The 27243-nt window shown below is 40.3% G+C and overlaps 1 protein-coding gene and 1 long non-coding RNA gene across 2 annotated transcripts in view; one reads left to right on the top strand and one right to left on the bottom strand.

Moving 5' to 3' along the window:
* LOC119261814 overlaps window positions 1–12589 on the bottom strand; it is a 39323-nt gene extending 26734 nt beyond the window's left edge. The window contains exons 1-2 of the long non-coding RNA XR_005129207.1: window positions 12304–12589; window positions 4066–4174 (exon numbers count right to left, since the gene is read on the bottom strand). This is a non-coding gene — a long non-coding RNA (uncharacterized LOC119261814). The remainder of the gene's footprint in view (window positions 1–4065; window positions 4175–12303) is intronic.
* Window positions 12590–22447: 9858 nt separating this feature from the next.
* The window catches only part of fgf11a (fibroblast growth factor 11a), a 95379-nt gene continuing 90583 nt past the window's right edge, over window positions 22448–27243 (top strand). The window contains exons 1-2 of the mRNA XM_017710298.2: window positions 22448–22641; window positions 22858–23633. Of these exons, the coding sequence (XP_017565787.1) occupies window positions 23441–23633 (193 nt within the window). The 5' untranslated portion in view covers window positions 22448–22641; window positions 22858–23440. The remainder of the gene's footprint in view (window positions 22642–22857; window positions 23634–27243) is intronic.

Below are 27243 nucleotides of genomic sequence, written 5' to 3' on the forward strand. Positions count from 1 at the left end.
CAAATGTGAAGAAAAGGTCAGGATGATTTTCATGTGATTGGCAGTTTAGATGTCAGCACTGTATACCTGCTGAATGTACTATGATGTATAAGCACACTGAAATTTCCACATGAATGCATTATATCAATAATTGTATAATATTTCTATATAGTATTATGTAGGTGGAAGTGACATACACATTTTGTTCCACAGTTCATTGGGAATGTTAAAAGATTTATTTTAGCATTTTTCTACAAAAACAATGAGCACTGTAAAGAGGTGGATGCTCTTAGCTCGGTAACAGAAGCTCTGTTTCAGGATACGTTTTCTTTCCCCCTGCTACACTCCAAACTCTCTGAACACAGGAGACAGAGCTAGCTGACATTTGTTCTTCTTACACTTGTTAAACACTGTCTGTTGGTTTTAAATATTTGCCATGCCTGTCCTGCATATTTTCTGAAATAACGCTGGCAGGCTGCATCCTTTCACAGCGCTTGAGATAAAAATGTTACCTCAGTTGGTTGCAAGAAAGTTGCAGCTCAAATTGGCTGTAACGACTAGATGTTGCTTCATTTTCAACATTTCACAGCATTCACATTTTATCACTTTGTCCTCAGCTGAAGCTGTGTCTCAGCCTTGGGTTAGGCTGGCCTACGTCCTATGTCACTTTAAACAGTCTCTCCAAAGCTGATATGCTTCATTTGCTTCTGACCTCACTCAACAAATGACTATATGTTGTTTGTGCTTCAGAGTTTTCATGCATCACTTTGACGAATCATTGTGCTGAGGGTCTGTCTGGACTGATGAGGGAGAGAAAGAGAGAGAGAGAGAGAGAGAGAGAGAGAGAGGCAGAGGGATAGGCAGAGGGAGAGAGAGCTGGCAGTATGTGTGAGCAGTTTTCTATGATATGGATCCAGCCTCTTCATCTTCAATAATGGGTGAAGCCAATGAAATCCCACCATTCTGAAAGCCTGCACCTCTCTCTCTCTCTCTCTCTCTCTCTCTCTCTCTCTCTCTCTCTCCGTTTGGATCATATGCAGCTAATCTCAATCTGTTTCAGAGCGATAGGACAACAGTGCTATTGTTACTGTTCTGTCAGCTGATTGGTTGAGCAGCCCTGCACCAGAAAGCTCAGCTCCAGCACTTGAGCCACTTAATTACTGTAGGAGGATTCCACTTAAACATCCAGCTCTCCTTATTACCCCTCTCTTTCATTTCCTCTGATCGCCTGCTTTCTCATGAAGCACTTTGAGCTGCATTTTAATGTTTTTAATATATGAATAAATTTGATCAATATTGTTATTATTTTTACTTAATTGACAAAACTGTGCTGTTATTTACTGTATGCATTTTTTATATTTTATGTTGTTGCTGTTTTATGAAAGCAATAAGCCACTTGAGTCATTAGTGCATTACAGTGATTTTGACCTCAGACAAGGGGTTAAAGACCACCCCTTATGTGCAATAAAATCACTGTAACCAATGGCCTCTTGTGGCTTATTGCTTTATTAAAATATATACTAAATCTATGCTCGTTTCATAGTTTCCACAAAAGAGAGCAAAAAAAATGATGCTCAGCAGAAAAGGGAGATACAGTTTTCAATTTCAATACCAGTTTGGAACATTTTGGAAAATTTTTGCTGCTCTATTAAAATTGTTACACCTCTACTCGCTGCTTTGATCTAAAGCAAATCTTCTTGCTCTTGTTTCTTGTGCTGCTTCATGGGTGATGCGAGAATACACTTTCATTTCAGCCTCTGAAGTATTCATCACTTTACCCCAAGTTTACCCTGCGCCCCAGAGTTTAACAGCTGTGCATATTCTCTGTGATTTCTCTCTCTCTCCCTCTCTCTCTCTCCCTCTCCCTCTCTCTCTCTCACCCCACTAGGATTTTGTAGTGGACATTACAGCCAGCACACTGTTTTGCAAGTTGCTTTGAAGTAAACTCACATTCCTGAGGACAGCTTCATCCGTTGGACATAAAGCCACAGCCAAATAATTGTATAAATGACCAGTGTGAGCATTTTGTACATTAGCTTGAGTTTTGTAATGGATGTATAGAGAGGTCAGCATGTTCTCTCTGCTGGCGTCCAGTGGCACAGCCATCCATTCACACAGGCTTTTGCCGTCCACGCTTTCTCTCAGCATGCGGTCTGTTTATTTCTGCATTCATCTGTCAACATCCCTTCATCTCCATGTGTTGCTGGGGTTGCTGTGGCTGCCTCTCTTTTTAATCACCGTCTGAAAAACTCATTTCTGCTAAGCCTGCGCCAAAATTAAGCTTTTATGTAACGCTTTTGGACGGCTTTAATTAAAAATAAAGAAATAAATCAAATTTTTAAATGCTTCCTACTCAACAGCACATGGCAGGGGCTTTTTGGAAAGAGACTGTAGTTGAGACGATGAGTTCAGGGAAGGAGAGGAAACTCATCTTTTTTTTTCTTTTTTCAGCTCTGTGTTTTTCTCTCCTTCCTGTATATTCAAGCTGAACTGCTGTGCTAGAGAGCGCATCCAATTGAAGCACTGCTCTGCATCAGAGGCGAGTAGAATAGGCTCTGCTCTACATAAATTATTGGTATTATTGTTTTGTGAAATAATGAGCTCAGTAAAAGTTCCTCTCTAAAAAAACAACTTAAGTAGAAGTACAAAAGTATCCGGCCAAAAAATAACTTAAGTGGACATTCCAGCCTAAAACTGACATGTAACTTGTTATCTAATATGTCATGCTGTGATGTTATGTAATATCCCTCAGCCCCATTGATTTGACCGAATTCACAATTGTGTGTTTTCGTCCATCAGCATTCTCCTAATTTAATACCCAGCATGCTTTACGCAAATAATTGTGAAAAAGGAATCCTGCTTTTACAGCCACTGCTATAACACTGCTTGCATAGCCTTTGATGTAGAGGCTAATACAGCCACTTCTACTGATTGCTTTAAAGCTTTTACTTGACATTTACTTCAGACTAAAATATATATTTTTAAATGACACTGATCATGTTTATTTTATTAAAACAAATAAGATAAGGTAAGATAAGATGCCTTTATTGTCATTGCACAATGTACAACGAAATTGAGCAGCAACCCAACGGCACTTTAAAAACAAAATAATGAAACATTAGGCAAAAATATATAAAGTTTTAGATTTAAGAAAAATCCTAAAAATCATAAATATAAAGAAAAAGGACTATAAAACTATGTATTCTAAACAGACAGTAGACAATAGACAGGTGGGGTAGCAGTTAGTTATTGCACATTCCTTGGATAGCTCATAGAGGTATATAAATGACAGAACATTCCACTTTGTCACTACAAACACAATCAAAACAATAGCAAATTATCAGAAAATGTTTTAGTAGTGAGAATTCTAGCTAATTTTGAGCACAAGTCAAAAACATTAGTTAGTACATGACTAAAAAAACACAGGTTTAAGCAGTAGTACACATGAAACTATGCTATTTTTATTAAAACACAAAAATGTGTTTTGGTAGACACTTTTAAATGTTACACATTGATGTTCAGATTTTGAGATACATTTATAATCAAAACAATGAGATGTAACTGCTCACCATGTGGTCATAATGGGATGCAGTCTAACTTCCTGCTCTAAAATGCTGTGGTGTGGCTAAAATAAGGCCCGTCTATGGACTAAAACTCTTTGTGTTTCTGGAGTGACATGAAAACATGGCGCAGCATTGTTTATATTCCTAGAAATAACATTAGCTATCTGGCTTTTTTCAGCTAGCAGTAAAAACTCGATCTGAAGTAAACACCCCACTACTTTGTGGCTTTCAGTTCCTCCTGCCTTCAAGATACATCACCTGGCAGAGAGTGAAGTTTTGTGAGGTTTAATTCTTCCCTTTCTGACAATGCTCTTGGTCTAAAATAAACTAATAAAACATAAATGTGAGAGGAATGACCCATCACAAAGCAGTACAGATATCATAATGAAATTAAACACACACAATTGGTAACACAAATATACTTAAGTAGAAGTATTATGATTTGAAAATGCTCAAGGAAGTACAAATCCATCCAGATGTCACTTGAGTACTTGTACTTTTATAAATGTAAATTTTCACTTACCCACCTCTGCTCAGCATTGCACAGTCATTTCCTACAGCTGGGACTGGTGTAAGCCTATGTGCCGCTCCAGGCTGGAGGTCAATGAGGACGCACTAGCACTGCATTCTCACTGGAAGAGAGACATAATGCAGGCTTGAGCATCCCTCTCTCACCAGTCATTATCTGTCCCTCTCTCACCAGTCATTATCTGTCCCTCTCTCACCAGTCATTATCTGTCCCCCTCTCACCAGTCATTATCTGTCCCTCTCTCACCAGTCATTATCTGTCCCTCTCTCACCAGTCAGTGTTGTGACATGGCATATTATTACAATATAAGTAAAATGGGTTTAAAATTAAATTAAACACAAAAAAGTGGGAGGAGACAGGGGAGTGGGGGGGGTACACATGTTTTTTTCTTAAACGTCGTACAAATTCTAGCTGTTTTTTTTAGAGGGCTGGCATGGCAAGCACTGATAAAAACTCTATTGTTGATTTTTTCATTTATCTGAACTACACCAATCTGCACAGTATATAATTACAGCTCTGTTGAATCAAGACATTTCAACACATAATATTTTGAAAATCAAATAAGATTTTAACCTCAGAATCAAAAATCTTATTAACCATGGCACAACATCTAGGTGTTGGATGTTCTGGATATCTGGAGATCTGTGAATTAAATCCATAGTAACTGAGAGTCTAATAGGGTACAATCTGCCTTATTCTCTGGATTAGTAGGATGGCTCATTGCTCTGTGCCAGTGTGGCCAGTGTAGCCAGTAAGGGTGTCTTTTATGTAACAGAACTGGTATCTAATATTCTCTTCCACGCATGTTAAGCTGTCCAGTGACATTGCAAAAAGATGCGGTGGCTGACTTCACATGACTTGGAGATAGCATGTGCTAGCCTTCACCCTCCTAGTGCTAGTAGTATCATGCTATTGAAGGGAGACCTAGTTAGCAAGTGGACGTGGATAAATTGAGTGAGAAAATTGGGGAAAATACAATACTAATGCTACTACTAATAAAAGTAAAGTATTAGCACCTAAGAGTAAAACTAAGGCCTTACTTACCTAACACACACAACCCAGACCACCACCTGGTTTGAACCCATGGTGTTATGAGAAAGTGCTTAACGTTTTTACACACTTGACACTTACTGTGTAGAGTGGTTGTTAAGGGGCTTTGTGTTTTAAAGACAATAGCCCATCTACTGCCTTAGGAGATTTCTGTACAACATGTACACACACTCTCTCTCAGACAGCTAAGAGGCCCTCAGCTATCTGCCCTTTCCCTCTGTCTGTTTGAATGTCTGCACTTCTGTTTGAGTGTGTCTGTATCTCTCCCTCTCCAGACAGCTGACATCCTGTCCTGGCCTCCCTTTCTTGTCCCTCTCATGCTCTCTTCTAAGGGTGGGCAATATGGTAAAACTGTAATATCATAATACTTGGAGACTGTTTATGACGGTAAACAGTTGTGTATTTGTTGTATTTCATTGTGGGAAACAGAGGCAAAGAGTCTAATCATTAGATTAAATGTGACGGTTTTACTAATGTTTGTGTGTGAGTGTATGTGTTATACTTTGCTACTCTGAAACACAAGTCTGTTGTTAAAGCTGCACTATGTAAGATTTGTTTGTTGAAATTGAAAGAATATACTTTACTGAGAAAGAGGAAAAAACTTCTGAAAGGTGGCATTCTTGTGCTGCTGCAAGTCTTTATGTAAAGCCTGAAAAATTCATTCAAAACCTAGAACTGTTGGGTTTGAGCTTTGGAGCATCAAACCACATCAGACCACGCCAGACATCTATACGTATTGATGTCACACGCACAGACACAAAAAAGCAAGTTGCCTGAGCAAAGCTGGTGATGTCTGTTTAGCTAGAAAAAGTGTTGCTGTTAAAGCGTCAACCTGCTTTTTCATGCAAGGAAGTGTCTTAATAGCATGTTTGCTGGTGTTTGTTAATGTTTGCCATCAGTGGGAGATTGATGGGTAATGGGCCACTGGTATCCTATAGCCTTTTGTCTTATGGTTTTGGATGGTAGCTACCAGGCATTTGGGCTATATGCTATAAGTATGAGCGAGTTAATAAAGAACTTTTTTCTGTGGGTTCTAAATATGACCTTCTGCCACATCTTCTTTAGTGACATCACAATATTGTCTAACTTCACTCTTTTACAGCTTCTACCTTTTACTCCGATCATAACGATTCTTTCTGTTTTGTTGCCTTTATGTTCTTCTCTTGCCCTCGCCTTTTGATTTGTGTTGCTGAACTCAGCCGAACTCTGTTTAACAGGCACTCTTAGGTTCCTGTATTCATCTAAGTGACAGCGCAACAGATGGGATTAACATTATCCTGACACTCAGGGACTATAATTGCAACAGCTGGAGTTCACACACACACACACACACACACACACTTATACACACACACATAAACAGCTGGAGAGAGGGATAGGAGGGTGTGCTGTGATCCGTGCAGAGGGTCTGTAGTTGGCCGTAAGGCTGTAAAAATGACCCATCTCTCCTCTGCACTCCTGTTCTGTCCTGTAGGCCTGTGCTGAATTGAGCTGTATGCTGGTCGCTGACCTGTAACACTCAGTGCTGATGTCCCCCTCAGTAACACTGGAATATCACTTCCACAGTAATATCTTGCTTTTATTGTGTCACTGAAACCCCTGTTTTCCGGGTGACTTCCATCACTAATGCTATCTCATCCCACTGCCTTGCTTGCTTCTGTGCTTTCTTGCTGCTCAAGGGCAGAATGCAGACACACTCAGGTACTTCTTGTATCTGACGAGCACTCAAACCTTTGAGACCATTGGCCATTTGAGGCCATGTGGACCACCGCGTGATCCACATACATGAACAAAGAATGATATAATGTTGAACCAGTCATGTGTCTGTTCAGCCCCACACGCTTTGCCTGTTTTTTTTTCTATTTTGAATGTACGTTTCTAAGAAAATGTATATTAGACTTTTACACAATGTGAAGGTTCTTCAAACTTCTTAGAAGATTCTTCACATTCACACATCATGTCATTTGTTGTTCTTTTTTAGTTGTTTTTTGAAGAACCATCCACTGAAAGTTACTTTTGGGAACTGAAAGTGGTTTGTCTGTTGTTGACCTGGAGGGCCACTGTCCTGCTCTGTTTGATGCTTTCCTTGCTGTACTAAACTCAGTAATTTACTAATGAGTTGCATCAGGTATGTTGGAGCAAAGAACTCAAACAAACTATTTGCTTGAGCTAGACACTTGAACTAGACATCTTTTCCTTGCTGCATCTTCATTCATTCTTGGGATCTATTTATATTTTTTTTATATTGTGTGTTTATAGTGTTTATATTGGTTGAACTGCAGTTTAAATGCTGCTAGTGTGTTTAATGACATGACTAGTATAGAACTGTGTAGAACTACTTTCCTAAAGATTGTTATTGGGGAGGGGTGTGGAAGCACACATTATGTTCCAGTGCATGTTGGGGATTGTAGTGCAGAGCACTGAGAAACAGGCTAATATTTATAGAAAATTACAATAATTTTGCAGGCCTGATAGAATTGTGCCATATCAGGCCTGTGACCTTTTGTTTGATGTATGAACAAGTGTCCAGTATGTGTTATTAGTGATACACCAGTATGGGAATTTGGGCCAGTGCTGATATCTGATCATTTTTAAGTATGTATATGTGGGAGCCGATATACACTCACCGGCCACTTTATTAGGTACCTAATAATAGTGTACCTTTACACTTTACACTTTACACCTGTTCAGTTGCTTGTTAACACAATTAGCTAATCCGCCAATCACATGGCCACAACTCAATGCATTTAGGCATGTAGAGGTGGTCAAGACAACTTGCTAAAGTGCAAACCAAGCATCAGAATGGGGAAGAAAGGTGATTTAAGTGACTTTGAACGTAGCATGGTTGAGTATTTCAGAAACTGCTGATCTGCTGGGATTTTCACGCACAACCATCTCTAGGGTTTACAGAGAACGGTCTGAAAAAGAGGAAATATCCAGTGAGCGGCAGTTGTGTGGACGAAAATGCCTTATTGATGAGAGAGGTCAGAGGAGAATGGGCAGACTGGTTTGAGATGATAGAAAAGCAACAGTAACTCAAATAACCAACCAAAATCTCTGAGGAACGTTTCCAACACCTTGTTGAAAGTATGCCATGAAGAATTAAAGCAGTTCTGAAGGCAAAAGGGGTCCAACCTTTTACTAGCACTGTACCTAATAAAGTTGCCGGTGAGTTATAAACGTTTATAAAAAGCAGAAACTGGGACTGCATCCACTGGAATTAGCACTGTGGAGAAATATAGCATTTATTTGTTTAGAGCCATCAAATCAGGCTACTCTTCTGAAGTATAATAAATGTCATTACTCATCCATTTGAGTAAACATCTGTCCAGTGCACATGCTACTTTCAAGCATTATCTGTTGGTACCAATATGGTTCTGATGCAGTTGTGCATCTGTTGTTAGCTACGTTATAGTCTGTTAGCTCCAGTGCAAAAGTAAAGAATCAAACCTAAGATACCAAACATATGTTGGACTACATTTGGTGCATTTGGAAACTGTGAAAATTTTAATCACTGAATTTTATCCATGTCTAGTTTTCCAGTAATGCTTGTGCAAGTTCCCTGTCAGCATTCTGCCAGCAGTGTTTGAAACAGTGGAGGAACACTTCCTACTGAAACTTTCATGCTGTTTTTGTTTCATTCAGCAGGATCTTATGTCCTGTGTTTGGATGCGGTGAGTAGGACACAGTGGCTCACTCCCCTCAGGCTGACACTTTACAAAGCAATATCAAGTCCAAGGTTTGTTCACACTGGAGTGAGAAACGGTTTTATCTAGGCTGTACAAAAAACACAGCATAAAAGCCCACCTACGCTTATACACATAAAGCCAACATAGCCCACTAAATGACAGCGCCTTTATGTAAGTACTTTCTGCTTCAGTGTGGCAGTGACTGTGACACTGTGTACTCTGGTGCATGAACAAGAAAGCAGTGCTGTGTCAGTCCTGGCACCCCTGTGTTTGAATCATGCAGAGGCTTTAAATGGCCCATATCCTAGAAAATCCAATGTGGTCCCACTTTATTTGGATAGCCCACTAAAGATGTTCAAATTATTAACAAACTATCTGGTGAAACTCTGTTGATTCTTAACAGCACTGTGGATGGGACTAGGACCGAGGTTAGGTTTAGGTTTTGGGCTGAGGTTAAAGAAGCAATATGTAAGACAATGCAACCTGTCAAATTCATACTCTACACAGTCCCTCCTCCTCCCTCTTCACTAGAAGAAACTTTGCGAGTCCATTATCAAACTTTGTCCCTTTTCTCTCCAAGAGAAAACAATGCCAATTTTAACCATTATTTTGCTTCTATTTACTCCATTTACTTCTTCTCCCTCACTCAACACTGCAGTGACCAGGGATGGGGGAGTAGCTAAGTAGCACGCTTTTTTTTTTAGCTAACTACACAATTCAGTAGCTAGTAGCTGTAGCGCCTACACATTTTTGTGTAGCTATAGCAAAAATGTTCGCTACAATTTCGCTACAGGCTTCAATCGATCCGTGCAAAATTGAAACCATAGAACGCCATCATTCACTGGGCTGGTGGCGATTGTGCAATCCTGACTGAGCCGTGGACAGCTTGAACAGTCACACACTCACCCCACATGCTGATCACACCTTACTAGTGGGCTTACCTCAGGGGTCACAACCGAAATGTTAAGAAGAGCCATTTTGTCCTTTCAACAAAAATGAAACCACCTTGGGAGCCACAACATGTTATGTCTGTTTTACCATCTTGGATGTAAATATGTCTGTATTGGCTGTAGGTATGTGGTAATGTACTAGTATAGGCTATAAAACATAATACAAACAAAAACACAGACTTCCTTGCTCTGCTTTAAGCTTTACATCAGCTGTAGCTGCTTTCTTGCCCTCAGTCAGGAGAATTTCAGCAAAAGTAGCTTCTTGTAAAATGTGTCTCAGCATTCGACTTTTTACGAGGCTGAAGTCGCTTCTGATTCACCAGCTTCTTGTTCAAATTGTCCCGTTCCACCTTAAATGGTGCCTGAGGTGCCAGATTGTATGTTACTCCTGCACCATTTAAGGTAGAACAGGAAAATTTGAACAAGAAACTGACTTCATTACTTAGTGTTTGACAGTATCTCATTGCAGATAAAACATATCAGGAAATCAGCTGGAGTGATTATAAATGCTAAAAATGTCCATTTGTTTTGAAATTATTGACATTCGTCTTACATTTTTTCCGTGTCATTAGCTGTGAGCTAGGCGAGATTGTCTGTGTTGCTGTTTGACCAGCGTCAATCTTCAGTGTTAAAGGTGGGTGAATTAGCAGTTCTACATTGACTCCAGCGTTTAAGACCATTTATTGTTAAAACTGTGTTAGAACTGTTGGTTGGTTAGTGTAGTGGTTAACACCTCTGTCTTCTACACTGTAGACTGGGGTTCAACCCCCACCAGGACAAACACTATACCAATAAGAGTCCTTGGGCAAGACTCCTAACACCGCCTTGGCCTACCTGTGTAAAATGATCAAATTGTAACTCGCTCTGGATTCACTCTGGACATTCTGAAGAGTGTCAGCCTAATGCTGTAAATGTAAATGTAAACTGTGTGTTATAACAATAAGCAGAGCTTTATTTTACAGCAAAGGAGGATTATGTTATTTTACCTTATAATCTAGTGGTGCTGCAACAGGGCAGTAGAAAAGCCACATGTGTTGCTAAAAGTGTTGCTGAAGTTCAACAAAGGGCTCTGAATGTCATGTCTGTACAGATCTTGCTGAAATGTGTAAACTGATGCGGTTTTATTTTGACAGTTTTATTTCGACAGTCGCTAATGCTTTGCACAAAATTATTTAGTGTGTATACAGATATTCTTGTTGATATTCTTAGCCTAGATTCTTGTTGGATATCACATCTTTGGTTGTGTAAGTTTGATCATTGGTTACACTTTTTGGTGATCTTATTGTATATTTAATATATACACACACACACATATATATATATATATATATATATATATATATATATATATATATATATTTTTTTTTTTTTTTTTTTTTTTTTTTTTTTTTTTTCAATTGTAGCTAAAATGTAGTGCACTACTTTTCAAAAAGTAGCTAAAAAGTTGGCACTACTTTTTCTGGAAAAGTAGCTAAATTGTAGCTAGCTACACATTTTGGCAAAGTAGCTACAAAGTAGCTAACTACTAATTTTCATTAGTAAACATTGCTTCTTGAAGTGCAAAGTGGTATTACGAGACAGGCCAGGGCTAGCTGATAAGCATGATAACTTCAGTAGATATCTCTGCAACATCTCTGCAATGTCTCGTGTTTGCCAAAAAAAACAGATAACCCCCCCAAGACATTTTGGAGGACATGGGTCTCGCTGGATCTGGCATAAAGTCATCACTGCATTGCACAAAAAGAAAATCATACCAACTGTCAAAAACAGTGGTTGTAGTGCTTTGCTTCTGAAAGACCTGGATAACTTGTCATTATTGATGGTACCATAAATTGTGCTTTCCATCAGAAAATCCTGAAGAAGAATGCCCGCCCGTCAGTTTGTGACCTAAAGCTCAAACGCAGCTGGGTTATGCAGCAGGACAACGGGTCAAAGTCAAAGTCCTGACTTGAATCCCATTGAGATGCTGTGGCAAGACCTTAACAGGCATTTCATGCCCAGAAACCCTCCTATGTAGCAATTCTGCAAAGATAAGTGGGCCAAAATTCCTCCACACTGATATAAATGACTCGTAATAGGTTATTGTAAATGCTCGATTGCAGTTGTTACTGCCAAGAGTGGCACAACCATTAATTAGGCTTAAAGAACCAGTTACTTTTTCACATGGGTGATACAAATATGACACATACACATTTTGTGTATACTTGTGTTGCCTTTATCTTGTATTAAAAATTGTAGGATGATCTGAAACCATTAAATGAGACAAATTAGCAAAATAAAAGAAATTACAAGTTACAAGGGCTTTTTTTTAGCCTGAACTGGTTTTTGAAGGATGTCCATTATAGGGCAGCTAATCAGACAAACAGAGCTAATTTACATATATCAGTATTGAAGGCACAGTAACAAAAACATTCAGTTTCATCCTAAGAGATGGAAGCTTGGAAAATGGTCATATAAAAATAATTTAACTGAAATAGAAATGCACAAAAGTTATGTATGGAGCTCCCAGAAAAGAAAAAAAACAGGAGATGAAATATACTCACTTTAATCATCTTTTTGGTTTCTCAGTTGAGCTTTTGTTTTGATGTGAGGTTTCAGGAAGAGAAAGAAGTTGTTCTTCATCTCCTCTTCTTTAAACATCTCTCATTAGCCCAAAAGTGTAAATCACCAGGGACACACAGCTCTCTGCCAGTTGTTGTATCATGTTGTTGAGACGTTTACTACGGTTTCCATCTCCTGTGTGCGTGAGTGTGAGTAATGGAATGCGAGCAGCGCGTCTTCACTGAGTTATGCGGTTATTAAATGCTCCCTGGAGGGCTGTTTCCAGTATCAATCCTCGTTCCCTAGTGATTCATTCAGACTGGTCGCCAGTTAACAAGCTCTGACTGACACCCACTCTAATGTACTAGAAGCAGATTTGAGCTTGCAGACTGTCTGGAAGCTGTAATTTACAGAGCCCTGTGTGGAGCTACATCAGCTGATGTCTTTCTCACCTCTCACACTCTATACTATCCAGACCATCTCTAGCTTTTTGTTAATAGATACCAACATTCAAAAGTTTGGAATCACTTACTGATCATTTTTATGATTTTATGTGGAATAATCCTCAATGGAGAACAAACCACTGCACACTTAGTGCACAATTACTTTATTTTAATTTATTTGCAAATATAAAGAAAAATGATTTTTTCCAATGTTAGACTCAGCAATTCTTTTTTAATTTTCACTTAGAAAGTCAGTAAAATGTAATTTTACTTTTTTCCAAATCATGTCCAATCAAGTGAATTTACCACGGGTGGAGTCCAATCAAGGTGTAAAAACATCTCAAAGATGCTCAAGAGAAATGGAAGGATCCCAGAGCTAAATTGCAGGTGTCATAGCAAAGGAAAAATTTGCAATTAAAAAATTTCTGAAATTCTGTTTTCACATTAATTGTATTCAGTAATTGCTGATTGATGGGGAAAAGTTAATTTATTTTTTTATTTTAGCAGAATTGCAAAGTGAGTCTAAAAACTTTCCAAATGCATTGTATATATATATATTTTTTTTCTTCCTCTCCATCTTGCTTTTTTCCTCTCAGCCCACTCTGTTGTTCCCCCTGAGTCTTCACCAGCTCTGTCAGCCCATACCCTGTCCACCTCCGTTCCTACCCTTTCTTTTCACATTTGTTTCAGGGCTAAATTGCAGACTTGGCTCAGCATTTTATTTCTCTCTCTCTCTCTCTCTCTCTCTCTGTTCATAGATGTGTTAAGATTAAGCATTATGCTAATCACTTCCACTCAATCTTCCCTTCCATCTTCTCTGCTTTCTCTCTCTCTCCTTCTCTTTTTGTCCCTTTCTCTTTCTTTCTCTGCTATTCTCTCTTTCCCTCTCCCTCTCTTTCTGTCCCTTTCTCCCTCTCTGAGATGTGGAGTAGCGGAGTACAGATTGAAATAAAATCCAAACATTCATTAAGTCGTTCTACTCTCTACATTTCGTTACTCTCACTTTTTGGTATTTCCTTGAATGTAGCTGTGTCTGAACTGTTTTTGCTGTTTTCTCATGTTCATGATTTCTTTCTTTTTACATCACCCCATTGTACAACCCATCATAGGCCCACCCCCAACCTTTCTATCAACCTGACAGCTTGGAGATTAGAAGAGTGCTTCTGGACTTGTGGAATAAAACCACTGACCTGGAGAACTGTTTCTACAGTTTCGTCTTTAGACAAGAAGCAAAACTGATTTAAGCCAAAAAGTGTGATAAGTTTCTGTTTGCGTGTGCATACCTGTGATCCAAAAGTAACCCCAAACTGAGGACACATTCATAACATTCTAATCCCGAGTCACCCCCAGGGAGTGTGTGAGTGTGCGTGTAAGCGTGCTGGAGGGATTTAAAGCGGAAATGAACCTGGAAGTCGCCTCTGTTGCCTGAAATGAGGTTTTTGGCCAAACAGCTTCTCCACTCTAATCTCATAGACAGACACCAAATCTGCTGCTGGAGTCTCTACACACAGCTCCGTGAGTGTGTATTCACGTGTAAGAGGTTAAAACCCCTGAACTGTACTTGAAATCATTTCAAGCAAACGAATTTCAAATGTATGTGTGTGTGAGTGAGTGAGTTACTGCACAGTGACTGGTGTGTGTGAGTGTGTTATTGAGTGTGTAACTCAGCAGGAGTTTGTGGCTATGTGGTACACACTCTGAAGGCTGCTTGATTAAAATGGAGCAGCTCTTTTCCTCCGCAGGCCACACACTCTTTACTCACATTATTCACACTCACTCACCTCCCCTACACTGCTGCTCCCCCAGCATTCTTACTTCAGATTCATTCAGACACAGCTCAGGGCTTTAACTTCTAACACACATATAAAACACATATCCCAGAAAACCATTTGCTTGAAATGTATTCAAAGACAGTTTTGGGGTTTTGACATCTTACACATGAACATATGCAGACAATTCTACTGAATTAGTTCAGACTGCATCCCTGGTAGAAGCTATTTTTTTAAGTAAATATGTCCTGAAATCTGAAAATTAGTGTGGAACATTAAGAATGGCCATTACCAAAACATAATGATAATGTTTTAATGAGGTATATTCTGATTCAAAGCTGTGTTTACCATAGTCATGTGTTTTTATGCTCAAAATTAGCTAAAATTGTAATTACCCCGATATATACGTATATATATATATATATATATATATATATATATATATATATATATATATATATATATATAAAATCTCTCCTAAAAATTATGGTGCTGGACTAAACCTCTTAGTATGACATGATCACCATAGAGGTCAATAAGCAAAAAACTACTGCAACATGGAAAGTACCATTAGGGTATTACCATCCAAAATACAGAGGGACACTTCACACCATTACATAATGAGGAAAGGATTAAATGCAGAAAGCCTGTTACCTCGGCAGGGTGTTAAAGAGAGAGAGAGAGGGAGAGAGAGAGGGAGAAAGAGAGAGAGAGAGAGAGAGAGAGAGAGAGAGAGAGAGAGAGAGAGAGAGAGAGAGACAGACACACACAGAGCAGGGTCTCAGGGGTCCCCGGATGAATGTAATCTCTTTAGACGGACAGTACGACCCGGTCACATCATGTCTGGGAGTTTTGACGATAAAGAATGCAGCCTGTGTAAGCGTTTACGTCATTATTATATCATACAGACTGTCCTCTACACTAACATCCAACAGTCAGCTCACTCACATCATTTCAGACATGTAAAACACTAAGTTCTTCTAACACACATGCACATTCAAGGAAATATGCATTCAAGGAAATTCCAAAAACAAGGATGAAATGTTCAAAAATTACAGCCAGTTAAAATGTACTGAATATCTGCCTTATCTGTTATAGTGTCTCAAAGCCAAGCCACGAGGCATCAGGATTTGGATTTACTCAGATGTGTTAAAGAAAGCAACCATTTAGAGCTGAATTCTTTTTCCTTTCTTGATTGGTTTGTGCAATTAGAAAGAGGTGAACATTTTTTGAAAAAGTGAGGAATATTAACATTTAATTGGTACAAAATTATATAAGTCTGCTGAATTTATTTTTGTGTATATATAGTGCTTTTTTACTACAGCAGTTGTCACAAAACACTCTAGATACAGATATCAGTGTGTAATAAAGAAACATTTGTGACATACATGCAAACTTGAAGTAGGATATACACAAAAGTCATTTTTGCTTAGAGGGAATTTTTAATCGGTCTGTGGAATGAAAGTAAGAACCAGCTGTGTTGTACATTATAGGCATATCCATATTAATAAAACAATAACACATAAAAACAGGAGGCAAAATCAAAACTAGAGAATCACCAGACAAAAAGCAAATGGGGTATATACAGGTAATTAGATTGAAAAAAAAAACACCAGGATTGAACTAGGAAAATATTCACCTCAAGTAAGACTTTGCAATGTATATGAAAAAAATCCACTACACAGTTGCACAGGAACGTAAGAAGACAGTTGAAAACAGGGAGAGAAGACTAGACTGCAAAACAGATGATGATCTAGACATAAGTGATAAAAAACTGCAGCCACAATCAGGGTGGAGCAAAGCTTGAACTGGACAGAGCAAAGGCAGGGATTCCATGCTGCAGTACACCTACAGATATATTCTTTTTTTGCAAGTTTTCAACCTTATAGAACAGTGGTAAAAGTGCATTCACCTTGATGAGAAACTGTAGCAGACAACAGTCACGGAAATGATTTATTCAAATTTATGTATTTCAAACACAGTTAGAATGGATATAGTTGTTTGCGTATGTACATTTACATTTAAAGCATTTAGCAGATGCTCTTATCCACAGTGATGTACAAAAGTGCTTTGTTGTTCACTCCGTCCACTTAACAAATAAAAATAAAATAAGAATCCAAACTACCCTTGAGCTGAGACACGGCCAGAAAAGTGCCAGTGTTGATAACTTAAAAGAAAGATCCAAAATACAGAATTAGGACAGAAATGCAACACCAGACAACTTCATAAATGCTAGATGCTACATTAGTTTTCCTTTAAGTGCTTCACAAAGAGATGGATCTTCAGTTGGAATTTGAAGATGGCGAGAGATTCTGCTCTTCACATGTTCAATTCACCACCTGGTGTCAGGACAGAGAAGTGCCTTCATCTTCCATGTGTTCTGGGGGATGGTGGGTCAAGCTAAGAAGGTATAAGACACAGATTGAGTTTGTCATCAGGCAGAGAGCAGCAAGTCCTTTTCTTGGCTTTGTGTCCAAGCATCAGAGTTTTAAATCTGATGTGGGCAGCTACAGGACACCAGCTAAGAGAAGGCAGCAGTGGAGTGACGTGGGTGAACTTAGGAAGATTGAAGACATGCTGCATTCTGGATCAGCTTTAAGAGCCTGATGGTAAGTGTAAAAAGACAAGCCAGATATGTGTTGCAGTAGTCAAGCCTTGAGATGAAAAGAGACAGAACAAGCACCTGGTTGGCCTCCCTAAAGAGAATGGGTAAAATTTTCTGGATGTTGCAGAAGAGAAACTTGCACGACCCAATCAAATTTGCAATATGAGCCAAGAATGAAAACTGGTCATCCAGAATCATATAACAGAGCAGCTTTTACCACCATTTCAGCATGTGGCAAAGCTTGTCCAATCTCACAACAGTTGATATGAAAACGAGCCATATGTCAGCTGGGTTATGAAGCTCAGTTTGGGGTTTTGCAGTGTGCAGTGTCTTCACTATCTCTTGCTGACCCTGCATGTGTGCTCCCTCTTTTTCAGTGCTAGATGTCTTCATCTCTCAGAGGTTGTCTGGGACTTTATGCTCTGTGGGCGTAGTAAAAGCTCGTCTTCACCAGTGGACAAACAGCTTCAGCAGCCGGCACTAATTCTTGCTGCATATGCCTGATGGAACCTTATTAAGGCCTGCAGAATGAGCCTGCTGGATGTGAGGAGTGGGTGGTCCCCTATATCACTGTTTTTGTCAGTGCTGGGGGCCTTGTATCTAAATGTCATCACACTGGGTTGATGCGCAAGAGCGGATTGGGGGAGAGGGGAGAGACGTGAATGTCAGGATGGGTCTCGCAGCTGTTTTAGAGCAGATTTCAGAGCCACACAGTCCTTTAAACAGCTCTACAAAGCAGCTTGGCAAGTCTGAGGGATTGTATGTGAGTGTGTTTTTGCTTATGTGACATCAGATTTGAGGAAGATGAGCCGAGAATTAAAAGACATGAAAAATGAAGTTCATATAGAGGTAAACACTTATGTGTGAGCTTAGGATAATTTTGTAGTTTACAGGTAACTGGACTTGTCTCTCCAATTTTGGAGTTTACCCAGTAATTCTAAAGCAGAGAGATAAAGAAGTAACTTTAACGATAACATATAAACACTATAAATATATATTTGTTTATATATAAACAAATATAAAAAGTCACTCAATTATTTAGTACTTTTTGATCAGTAGTGTATAATTTTTGTATAATTAAACTGTTAAGTTATAAGCAAAGTAGAGGTCTGCTACTCAGCAAAGTACAAAATATGAGATTTTGACGAATTTATCACATACAACATTTAGAACTGGGTGAACGTGCCACTGAATAGGGGTGCGGAAAAAACTCGATTCTTACATGCATCGCGATGCAGACGTGAATGATTCTGAATCGATTCATAAAAGGTCAAAAATCGATTTTCGAAATATTTAATTTATACCGTAACGTTGACGGAACGTAAAAGGCGGAACTTGGAAGTGGGTAAGTGCAATGCCCGGACAGTCTGTGGCGGCACATAACTAACAAAAACACCCATGGATGAGTGAGAAATGTGACCGGCTCTGCATTAAAGCCGTTAGGCCAGGAGTCACAACCCAAATGTTAAGAAGAGCCATTTTGTACTTTCAACAAAGTCAAACCACCTTGGGAGCCCCAACATTTAATGTCCAGTTTGTCTCAGTGTGTGCTGATGTCTTAGTGTAGGCTAAAAAATATGAATGAGAGTGCAGACTTAGTTACTTTGCTCTGCTTTAAGCTTTAGCTCAGCTGTAGCCGCATTCCTCCCGTTTCTGTCAGGAAACTTTTCTCAAAACTAGAGCAGTTTCTTGTACAATGTCTCTCAGCGTTCTACATTTTGGGAGGCTGAAATCGCTTCTCATTCGCCAGCATCTCATTCAAATTTTCCCGTTCCACCTTACATTCTGCATGAGGCGCTGAATGTAACTGCTGCACCATTTAAGGTGGAACGGGAAAATTCAAAAGAGAAGCGACTTCATCTTCACAACTTTTTAGTGTTTGACAGTGTTTGACATTTGCAGATGTAGGTTTCCAAGAAACCAACTGCAGTGCTTATAAATGTGAATCGGTCCATTCACCTCCAAATGTTTGTCTTGTAGCTGCTGACGAGGTGAGACTTCGTTGCTCTGACCTTCAGTCACATAGTCAGTCGTTGAGAACCAGGGCTTTCGCGCTATGCTGCACACTTTGGAGCCCAGATTCAGCATCCAGTCTCAAAAATATATAACTGACACAGCGATTTTGCTTTAAAACTAACAAGTCCTCAGACATTAGGAAAATAGAAATCCTGTATAGAAAAGAGATGCATCAATAATCATTTTATAATCGCATTGCAGCCCTCTGAGTCATAATCGAATCGAATCGTGACGTGCCTAAAGATTCCCACCTCTACCACTGAACAGAACCAGAATGAAGTTACATCATTCACAATCATCCAATTGATGAGTTGGTGAAAAGGTCACAACACATCTTTCCTCTTTGCCTGTTAAGCTTGCCCAAAAAGTGTTAAGTGTTTGTGTGAGGAACTTGACCCCAGTGGAGCTAACATTTGATCAGAGGAACAGGAATGATGTTCTCTGCCAGGTACAATCAGCAATTCTTTTAAAAAATACAACTATTAATGTATTACAGATGTGAACATATCAGTTTATCCCAGCATTTCCATCATAACATTTTCTGTCAATCAAGCATTTTGTAACAAATCAACGCAGAGTTATCCATCTGTGTGAGTGGGTTTGGTTTGCGTTCAGGATCCAAATGAAGCTGTACCAGTCGGGCCTGGTTGGGTTGGGTCTCAATTCATGAGTATGGATCAGTTTCAGGCTTTAATTTCATGCCCATACAGAGTGTTTTGATGTGCAATATATCTATTTTAGAGAATCTCACAGAATGTTTTATAGTATTGGTGATAGGAACAAGACGTCAGAAGAGTTCTTTGAATCTATCTGACAGAAAGGTGTTGTACAAAGCGGTTATAAAAACATTGCCTGATGCTTTAGACATTCTTTTGGTATAATTTTGGCCCATGCATGGCTGGGAGGTTCATGCAAGGTATTGTAAGGCAAAATAGCCCCAATGTTTTTTTTCATCCCTAATTTTCTTAGGGGCATTTCAAAAATGCAGACCCTTGTAGGTTTATTGGTTATTTGGGATTGTAAATAAAATGGTTATATTTGTATTGTACTGTGTCCTTGATTCCTAGCACTGCCATTGTAAAGAAATCTAAGCTTATAAGCTTCTTTACAGAGTACAATGTCACATCAAACTACTTTGACTTTGATTACATCTCAATGACAGAATTACAAAGACATTGTTAAAAATCGGTCAATTTCTCCTTTAGTTGTCCCTGTACAGACTGCATCTATAACTACACCTGCCTGACCTTTATATGTTCTTGAGTCTGTGAATTTATGTAATATTTCTAAATATGAGCACATGTGTGTGAATGTGTGACTCTTTCTCATAGGTGAGGCACTTTGTCAGTATTACAACTATAGAGAGCACAGCAGCTGCTGACAGTGTCTCTTTCTCTGTCCCTTTAAGCCAACATCAGGAGGCTTTAATTTTTTTAACGCTCCACACCACACACAGAGAGAGAGAGAGAGAGAGAGAGAGATAGAGGGAGGGAAGGGTGGAGGAGAGAAGGACTCAAGTGAGGACTGTGGAAGAAGGAGGGATTGTGAGCGATCAAGAGAGAAAGGAGGGATATGAGTGACAGAGAGGGAGGGAACAAGAGGAGAGAAGAGAGGAGGGTTTCTAGAGAGAGGGAGGGTAAGAGAGAGCAGCATGTTTCCCGTGCTGGCTCGATCATACACGAAAGAGGGAGCGAGAGAGAGTCACACACTCACACACACTCTCAGTCACACACACACACATACACACACACCTACACACACACACACACACACTCACACACTTACTGTCAACTGCAGGCGCCGAATCAGAGGTGCCTAGCTGAGGAGACTTACCTTACAGACACACACACACACACACACACACTCAAGAAGAAGGAGTGATAGAAACTGGCATCACTGTGTAAAGAGCAGCCAGAGGAGCTGGGACAGAACTGAACTGAACCAGGACAGAACCAGGATAGAACTGGAACAGAACAGAAATGGACCAGAACATTGATGCAGAACAGCGCAGAACCTGGACTGAACAACTCTAAATGAGGACAAAACCTGGACTGAACAGCACTGAACCAGGACAGAAACTGAATAGATCAGTCCTACCCTGGGATGGAATCTTGACAGCGCTCTACTGAACTGGGACAAAATCTGGATTGAACAGCACTGAGCCAGGACAGAAACTGGATAGATCGGTCCTACCCTGGGATGGAATCTTGACAGCGCTCTACTGAACTGGGACAAAATCTGGATTGAACAGCACTGAGCCAGGACAGAAACTGGATAGATCGGTCCTACCCTGGGATGGAATCTTGACAGCGCTCTACTGAACTGAGACAAAATCTGGACTGAACAGCACTGAGCCAGGACAGAAACTGGATAGATCATTCCTGAACTGAGAAAAGATGTAGACAGAACTCTGACAAAACAGATGATACATAACTGAACAGCACTGGGATAGAACAATGCTGACCTGGGACAGAACCTGGACTTAACAGTGCTGAACCAGGGCAGACAGTATAGCACTGTACAACTGTACAGCACCGGGACAAAACAGAAACAAGACATTACTGTACAGTGCTGGGAAACAAGCTAGATGGAACATTTATGAACCAGAAGTTAACCTGGACAGAACAGTAGTGAACTGAGAGAGGGCCTGGAAAGAACATTACTGAACTCACATAGAACCTAGTCATAACAGTACTGAATTGAGACAGCACCTGGATCAAACAATACTGTACCAAACAACCTGGACAGAACAGTACTAAATTCAACTGAACCGAACCTGTGTAGGGCACGGATAGAACCGAAGAGAAAGCTGTACTGAATCAGGACAGACTTGTATTGTACCACGACAGAACTGTACTGAACCAAGAGAAAACTGTACTGAACCAGGACAGAACTGTACTGAACCAGGAGAGAGCTGTACTGAAACAGAACAGAACTGTACTGAACCAGGAGAGAGCTGTACTCAAGCAGGACAGAACTGTATAGAACTGAACCTTCCTGACTGACTTTCTTTCTCAGGACCTGTACAACACAGCTGGTTTCCGGAGTTGACTGACACGTACAAGCTACAGCGATCTCTCTAAGGAGCACATACCTGCACTCTCCATCTTCTCCACACCTCCCTCTCCCTCCCGTCGTCCCACGTTCATTCATCCCTCTCTCTTGTCTCGTGTCTCAGTGTGTGTGAAGGACACAGAAATGCCAGGAGATTAGCTGCACACCACGCTGCTCTCCTTTCTTACGTCGAGGGAGAGGCTCTCCTCTCTCCTGCTCCCACTCTCTCTGTCTCATTCTGTGTCCGCTTTCCCTCGTTCATGAATGTCACCCCTGTGCGAGGGAACCTGTGAAATTTACAAAACCTCTCCCAGGGGCTGGAAATGGAGGGAATGCATAGGGGGCATAGAGGAGGGAAGCTGTCTTCCGTCCGATTCCTTCCATCCCTGTTTCTCTTCCTCTAATCCCTCACTCTGGATGTGAGCTTCTGGGATGACCGTACCAGGTTTTGAGGTTTTTAAATACCTTTCTTTCTTTGTTTAAAAGCAATTGCTCTATTTATGTCAATTTAATTGTAATGGAGACAAAACAGGTTTCAGGTTAAGCAAAAGAATGTCAATGTAGTGTTTCTGGATTTTTTAAAAGGTTTGGTTGGAGTTGTCTCAGTTGAGAGGTCAGACAATCTGGATGATTTGATTTGCTTTTTAATTTGAGTCTAATGATTTCCAGTCTAAAGTCAAGATTTCGAGAAGCTACGAAGTCAATTTGAAGCTGGATAAAGTGCATGTGGTGTGGAAGCTTGTCCGGGACAGGCTGGGACTGCAGAGACTCCAAGAGATGGAGACAGAGTGAAGCATGGACGCGTGGTGCCTCACTCTCCGCTGCCGGACAGCAACAACATGACTCCGCTAATCACCCACTGCCACACTCGTGGTCCAAGCGTTAGCATTTCGGCACGACCACTGAAATACAACACCAGCAACTGAACTTGCCACTTCTGAATCAATGAGAACAGCAGTTGCCATTTAGGAAACAACCTTGATTCAATTCAGAAAGACCCTTTTTTGTTTGTTTGCTTCTGTTTTTTCAACCAAAGAAAACTTTACTGGGACTTTATTTGGTGTGAACCCACCCCTCTGACTCATAGATCCAGCCCCCTTTTCTCTCTCTGATATTGCCTCCTCATCTGCTGATTGCCTCGGGAGACCCAGTACCTCTCCTGCTGTCTGTGCTCCCCTGCCTGTTCCTGTCCGGCGCCCTGGGTGACTGGGCGGGCTGGCGGCCTTTTGACGGGTGATCCTGGCACGACAAGATGGCTGCCCTCGCCAGCTCACTGATCCGACAGCGCAGGGAAGTGAAGGAACCCCAGGCCAACCGGCAAATCGCCAGCAAGCGCAAGCCCTGCCCCAAGAGCAACAAGTCCCTGTGTCAGAAACAAATCCTCATCCTTATCTCCAAAGTGCGGCTATGCGGCAGTCGAGGGAGGAAACTAGAGAAGAGGCCCGGTGAGTCCAAAAACGTTCCTTTCCTTCTTCCACACTTACTTTCTGTCTTCTTTCCAGCTTCAAGTTGGTCACAATCACCTTTCTTTTATCTTCTGTAGAGATTTTCTCAGCGAGTAGGGGGATTTGATAATAATTTAAAGAACTAACTGAAGGACAAATCATTACTACCTGCTTTGACCCTGTGATTCTTCTGAGCACTCACGTACTGGTTCCCTCTGCACTTGGGTGATTGTGTATGGCGCATTGACAAGTTGTGTGGTGTAAGCAAGTTCTCACTGTCAGCGATGAAGAAGGCAGCTTTTGAACCACTTTTAACAAAAATGTTACCCAATTTCCAAAAGTGTCTTCCATATTGTGGTTGGTCAGATCAGTTTGCCATTTAATGTAAATGATAAAATACTTACTAATCAGCAGTTTCTTACTCCTGTCCTGGAGTGACACTCATAGGGATACTAAAGATGTCATCTAGAGTGGCACGATACCACTTTGCTGATACCGATACCAACACTGAAACCTTGAGTATCAGCCCATTTTTTTCACCGTGATTACTGTGGTCTCCTGATATCTGATCTGCTGATATCGACCCAATACTGATACCCAGTATGTTGTAATGTCTTCCGTAAAAGACATCAGTGTGCTGTCCATTAGTGTTTGGTGGAGAGCAGTGCTTACTGCTGTGTAATCGTCCTGATTATTTGGCTGTGTGATGCTGCAATGCCTGTGACAGCACCTGGCAATTTACAGCCGACAGATGCAAAAGTTGCATGTAAAATCATTTGCAAGTTCTCCAGTGTCCGCCTCCCTTGTCCTCTCACTATGCAACTGTATGCATAGAGAAACCACTTGGACGAGTGTTGGGCTGGGTGGATGGACGCTGTTGTTTGTGTAATAAACCACAATGTCAGTTTTACTCTGTCACAATAAATTGATCAGATTACTGATGAGTTTATGTTGGGTAGGTGGTAAAGAATACAGGCAAAGGCCCTTCAGGGGTTTATAACATCATAAGAGAAGTGGTGCGGAACTCAACCGCCTTTAGCAGATGTGCTCATCTCCCTCTTGAGAGACTGTAATGCAATGTTTACTGTTGGAAAAGCTTGAATGCATTTTACACAGCTTTTCAAAAGATAACCGGAGGGGTTTGGTTTAAAGTTTAAGTAGATGAATTCGTCTGAAATGTATGTACAAAGTGCAGTTTGCCAATTACATGGTAAGGATCAGCATTACCCAAGAGAAAGTCTAGAACAATGTCTAGAACAGTTAAATGGAGTTGTCCATGTTCCTTGTCAGTAGAGGGAGCCACTGGGGTGCATGCTGTGCGAATACCATAAATGAAGCATGGAAATTGAATTGCCTCTCTCTTATTATCAGACCCCTCTGGCCTCCTGCTCTTAGACACAGTGAATCCTTCACCTCAGAAAATTAGCCATCCTGTTTTTCATAAATGCGTTTCTTTTTTAATACAATTTACATTTGAATGAAACTTTTAAAATAGAGCAGTACTCTCTGAGATGGTTTGGAGAAAATGCTACGAATATGTGCCTGTGGCGGATTTAGCCTTATCTACTGGTACAGAGGTGACACGGGGACGAGTTGTACGGTGGATGTGTTGCCTAGTGGCACCCAGAAAGCAAACACTGCTGACTTATTTCAGTCTCTTATGAGCACAAACTCTTTCTTTAACCCTATTTGAGCTGGATTATTTTTATAGAAATCTACTATAATTGAAATCACTTTTGCAGAGATTTGTGACTTTAACTCAGCATTACAGGCACCACAGTTAATAATTCCAGAGTAAATTCATTTTTGTCAACGGTAAACATGAATATCATGAAAAATTACCCGTATTGCACCCTGTGGTAAACAAAGATGTTTCAAAGATGACCAAACTCATTGGTCAGCCTTGAACCATGATACCATCCATTTTTCTCAGCTTTGGCCCAGGACTCTGGCTGCTAATAGATGATGACATTACCTCAAAGATCTAAAGAAGTTTTGTACAAATCAATAACAATAATGTTATAACAAAACCCCTGGAAATAAACAACACCACTTCCTTTGGTGGTCAGAGGACAAGGTGTATAAAATGACTTGACAAAGTTCTTTCATCTTCAATACAGGCGTACAGTAAGCCACAACATTTTGAAAATAATGTTACTGTTATTGACTGTAATTTGATAATGTAATGCTACCATGAACTGATGTTTCAATTCAGTTTTTTTCTTTTCGCACATTAACATTAAAAAATCATATCTGTCTTTTATATTCTGTAAACATTTTATGATGTGACCTGATTGATTGTAGATAACGTTACCAACTCACATTTCTTCACAGTGGTGGTGATAGGAATAGCGTTTTAAAATGGGTCGCTCTCAGAAGCTCAGTGAATTCCAGCGTGGTACCGTTATAGGATGCCACCTGTGCAACAATTCCAGTCGTGAAATTTCCTTGCTACGAAACATTCCACAGTCAACTGTCAATGGAATTATAACAAAATGGAATTGATTGGGAATGACAGCAACTCAGCCACGAAGTGGTAGGCCACGTAAAATAACAGAGTGGGGTCAGCGGATGCTGAGGCGCATGCAGAGATCGCCAACTTTCTGCAGAGTCAATCGCTACAGACCTCCAAACTTCATGTGGTCTTCAGATTAGATCAAGAACAGCGTAGAGAGCTTCATGGAATGGGTTTCCATGTCCGAGCAGCTGCATCCAAGCCTTACATCACCAAGCATAATGCACAGTGTCGAATGCAGTGGTGTAAATCGCCGCCATTGGACTCTACAGCAGTGGAGACGTGTTCTCTGGAGTGACAAATAACGCTTCTCCATCTGGCAGTCCGATGGACGAATCTGTGTTTGGTGCTTGTCAGGAAAACAGTACTTGTCTGACTGCATTGTGCAAAGTGTACAGTTTGGTGGAGGGGGGATTATGGTGTGTGGTTGTATTTCAGAAGTTGGGCTCAGCTCCATAGTACCAGTGAAAGGAACTCTAAATGCTTCAGCACCAAGAGATTTTGGACAATTTCATGTTCTCAGTTTGGGGATTGCCCCTTCCTGTTCCAACATGACTGCACACCAGTGCACAAAGCAAGGTTCATAAAGACATGGAAGAGGGAGTTTGGTGTGGAAAAACTTGAATGGCCTGCACAGTCCTGACCTCAACCCAATAGAACACCTTTGGGATAAATTAGAGTGGATATATTCATCACTATTGTAAAACAGTGTCTCAGTGCCTCATTAGGCAGTGTATTCACAGTGTAATAACGTTCTGTGAGCGAACTTTAGAGAGGCATTTAACACCTGAGACGACTGGTTCCTATCACCAGCACTGTAAACAGTTCTGTAAACACATTCATCTGGAAAGCACACATTTCACTTCATAACACTGAATGATTTTACATCCAGATTGTTTAAACCATCCAAACATTATTTTTGTTCTCCTATGAAGTTACCGTTTTGTGGTTAGGAGTTTTTTTTTTATGACAGTTGGTGTTAGTGACATTATACTTTATCCTGTATGAATCGTTTAGTCCATTAAACTTTACATTATGGAAGATCCCTTAGTAAAGCTCGTCCAGCTCTAAAGGTGCTTTTCTCTTTTGCACACA

The sequence above is a fragment of the Pygocentrus nattereri genome, chromosome 2, assembly GCF_015220715.1.
Source record: "Pygocentrus nattereri isolate fPygNat1 chromosome 2, fPygNat1.pri, whole genome shotgun sequence".
In the NCBI taxonomy this organism is placed as follows: Eukaryota; Metazoa; Chordata; class Actinopteri; order Characiformes; family Serrasalmidae; genus Pygocentrus; species Pygocentrus nattereri.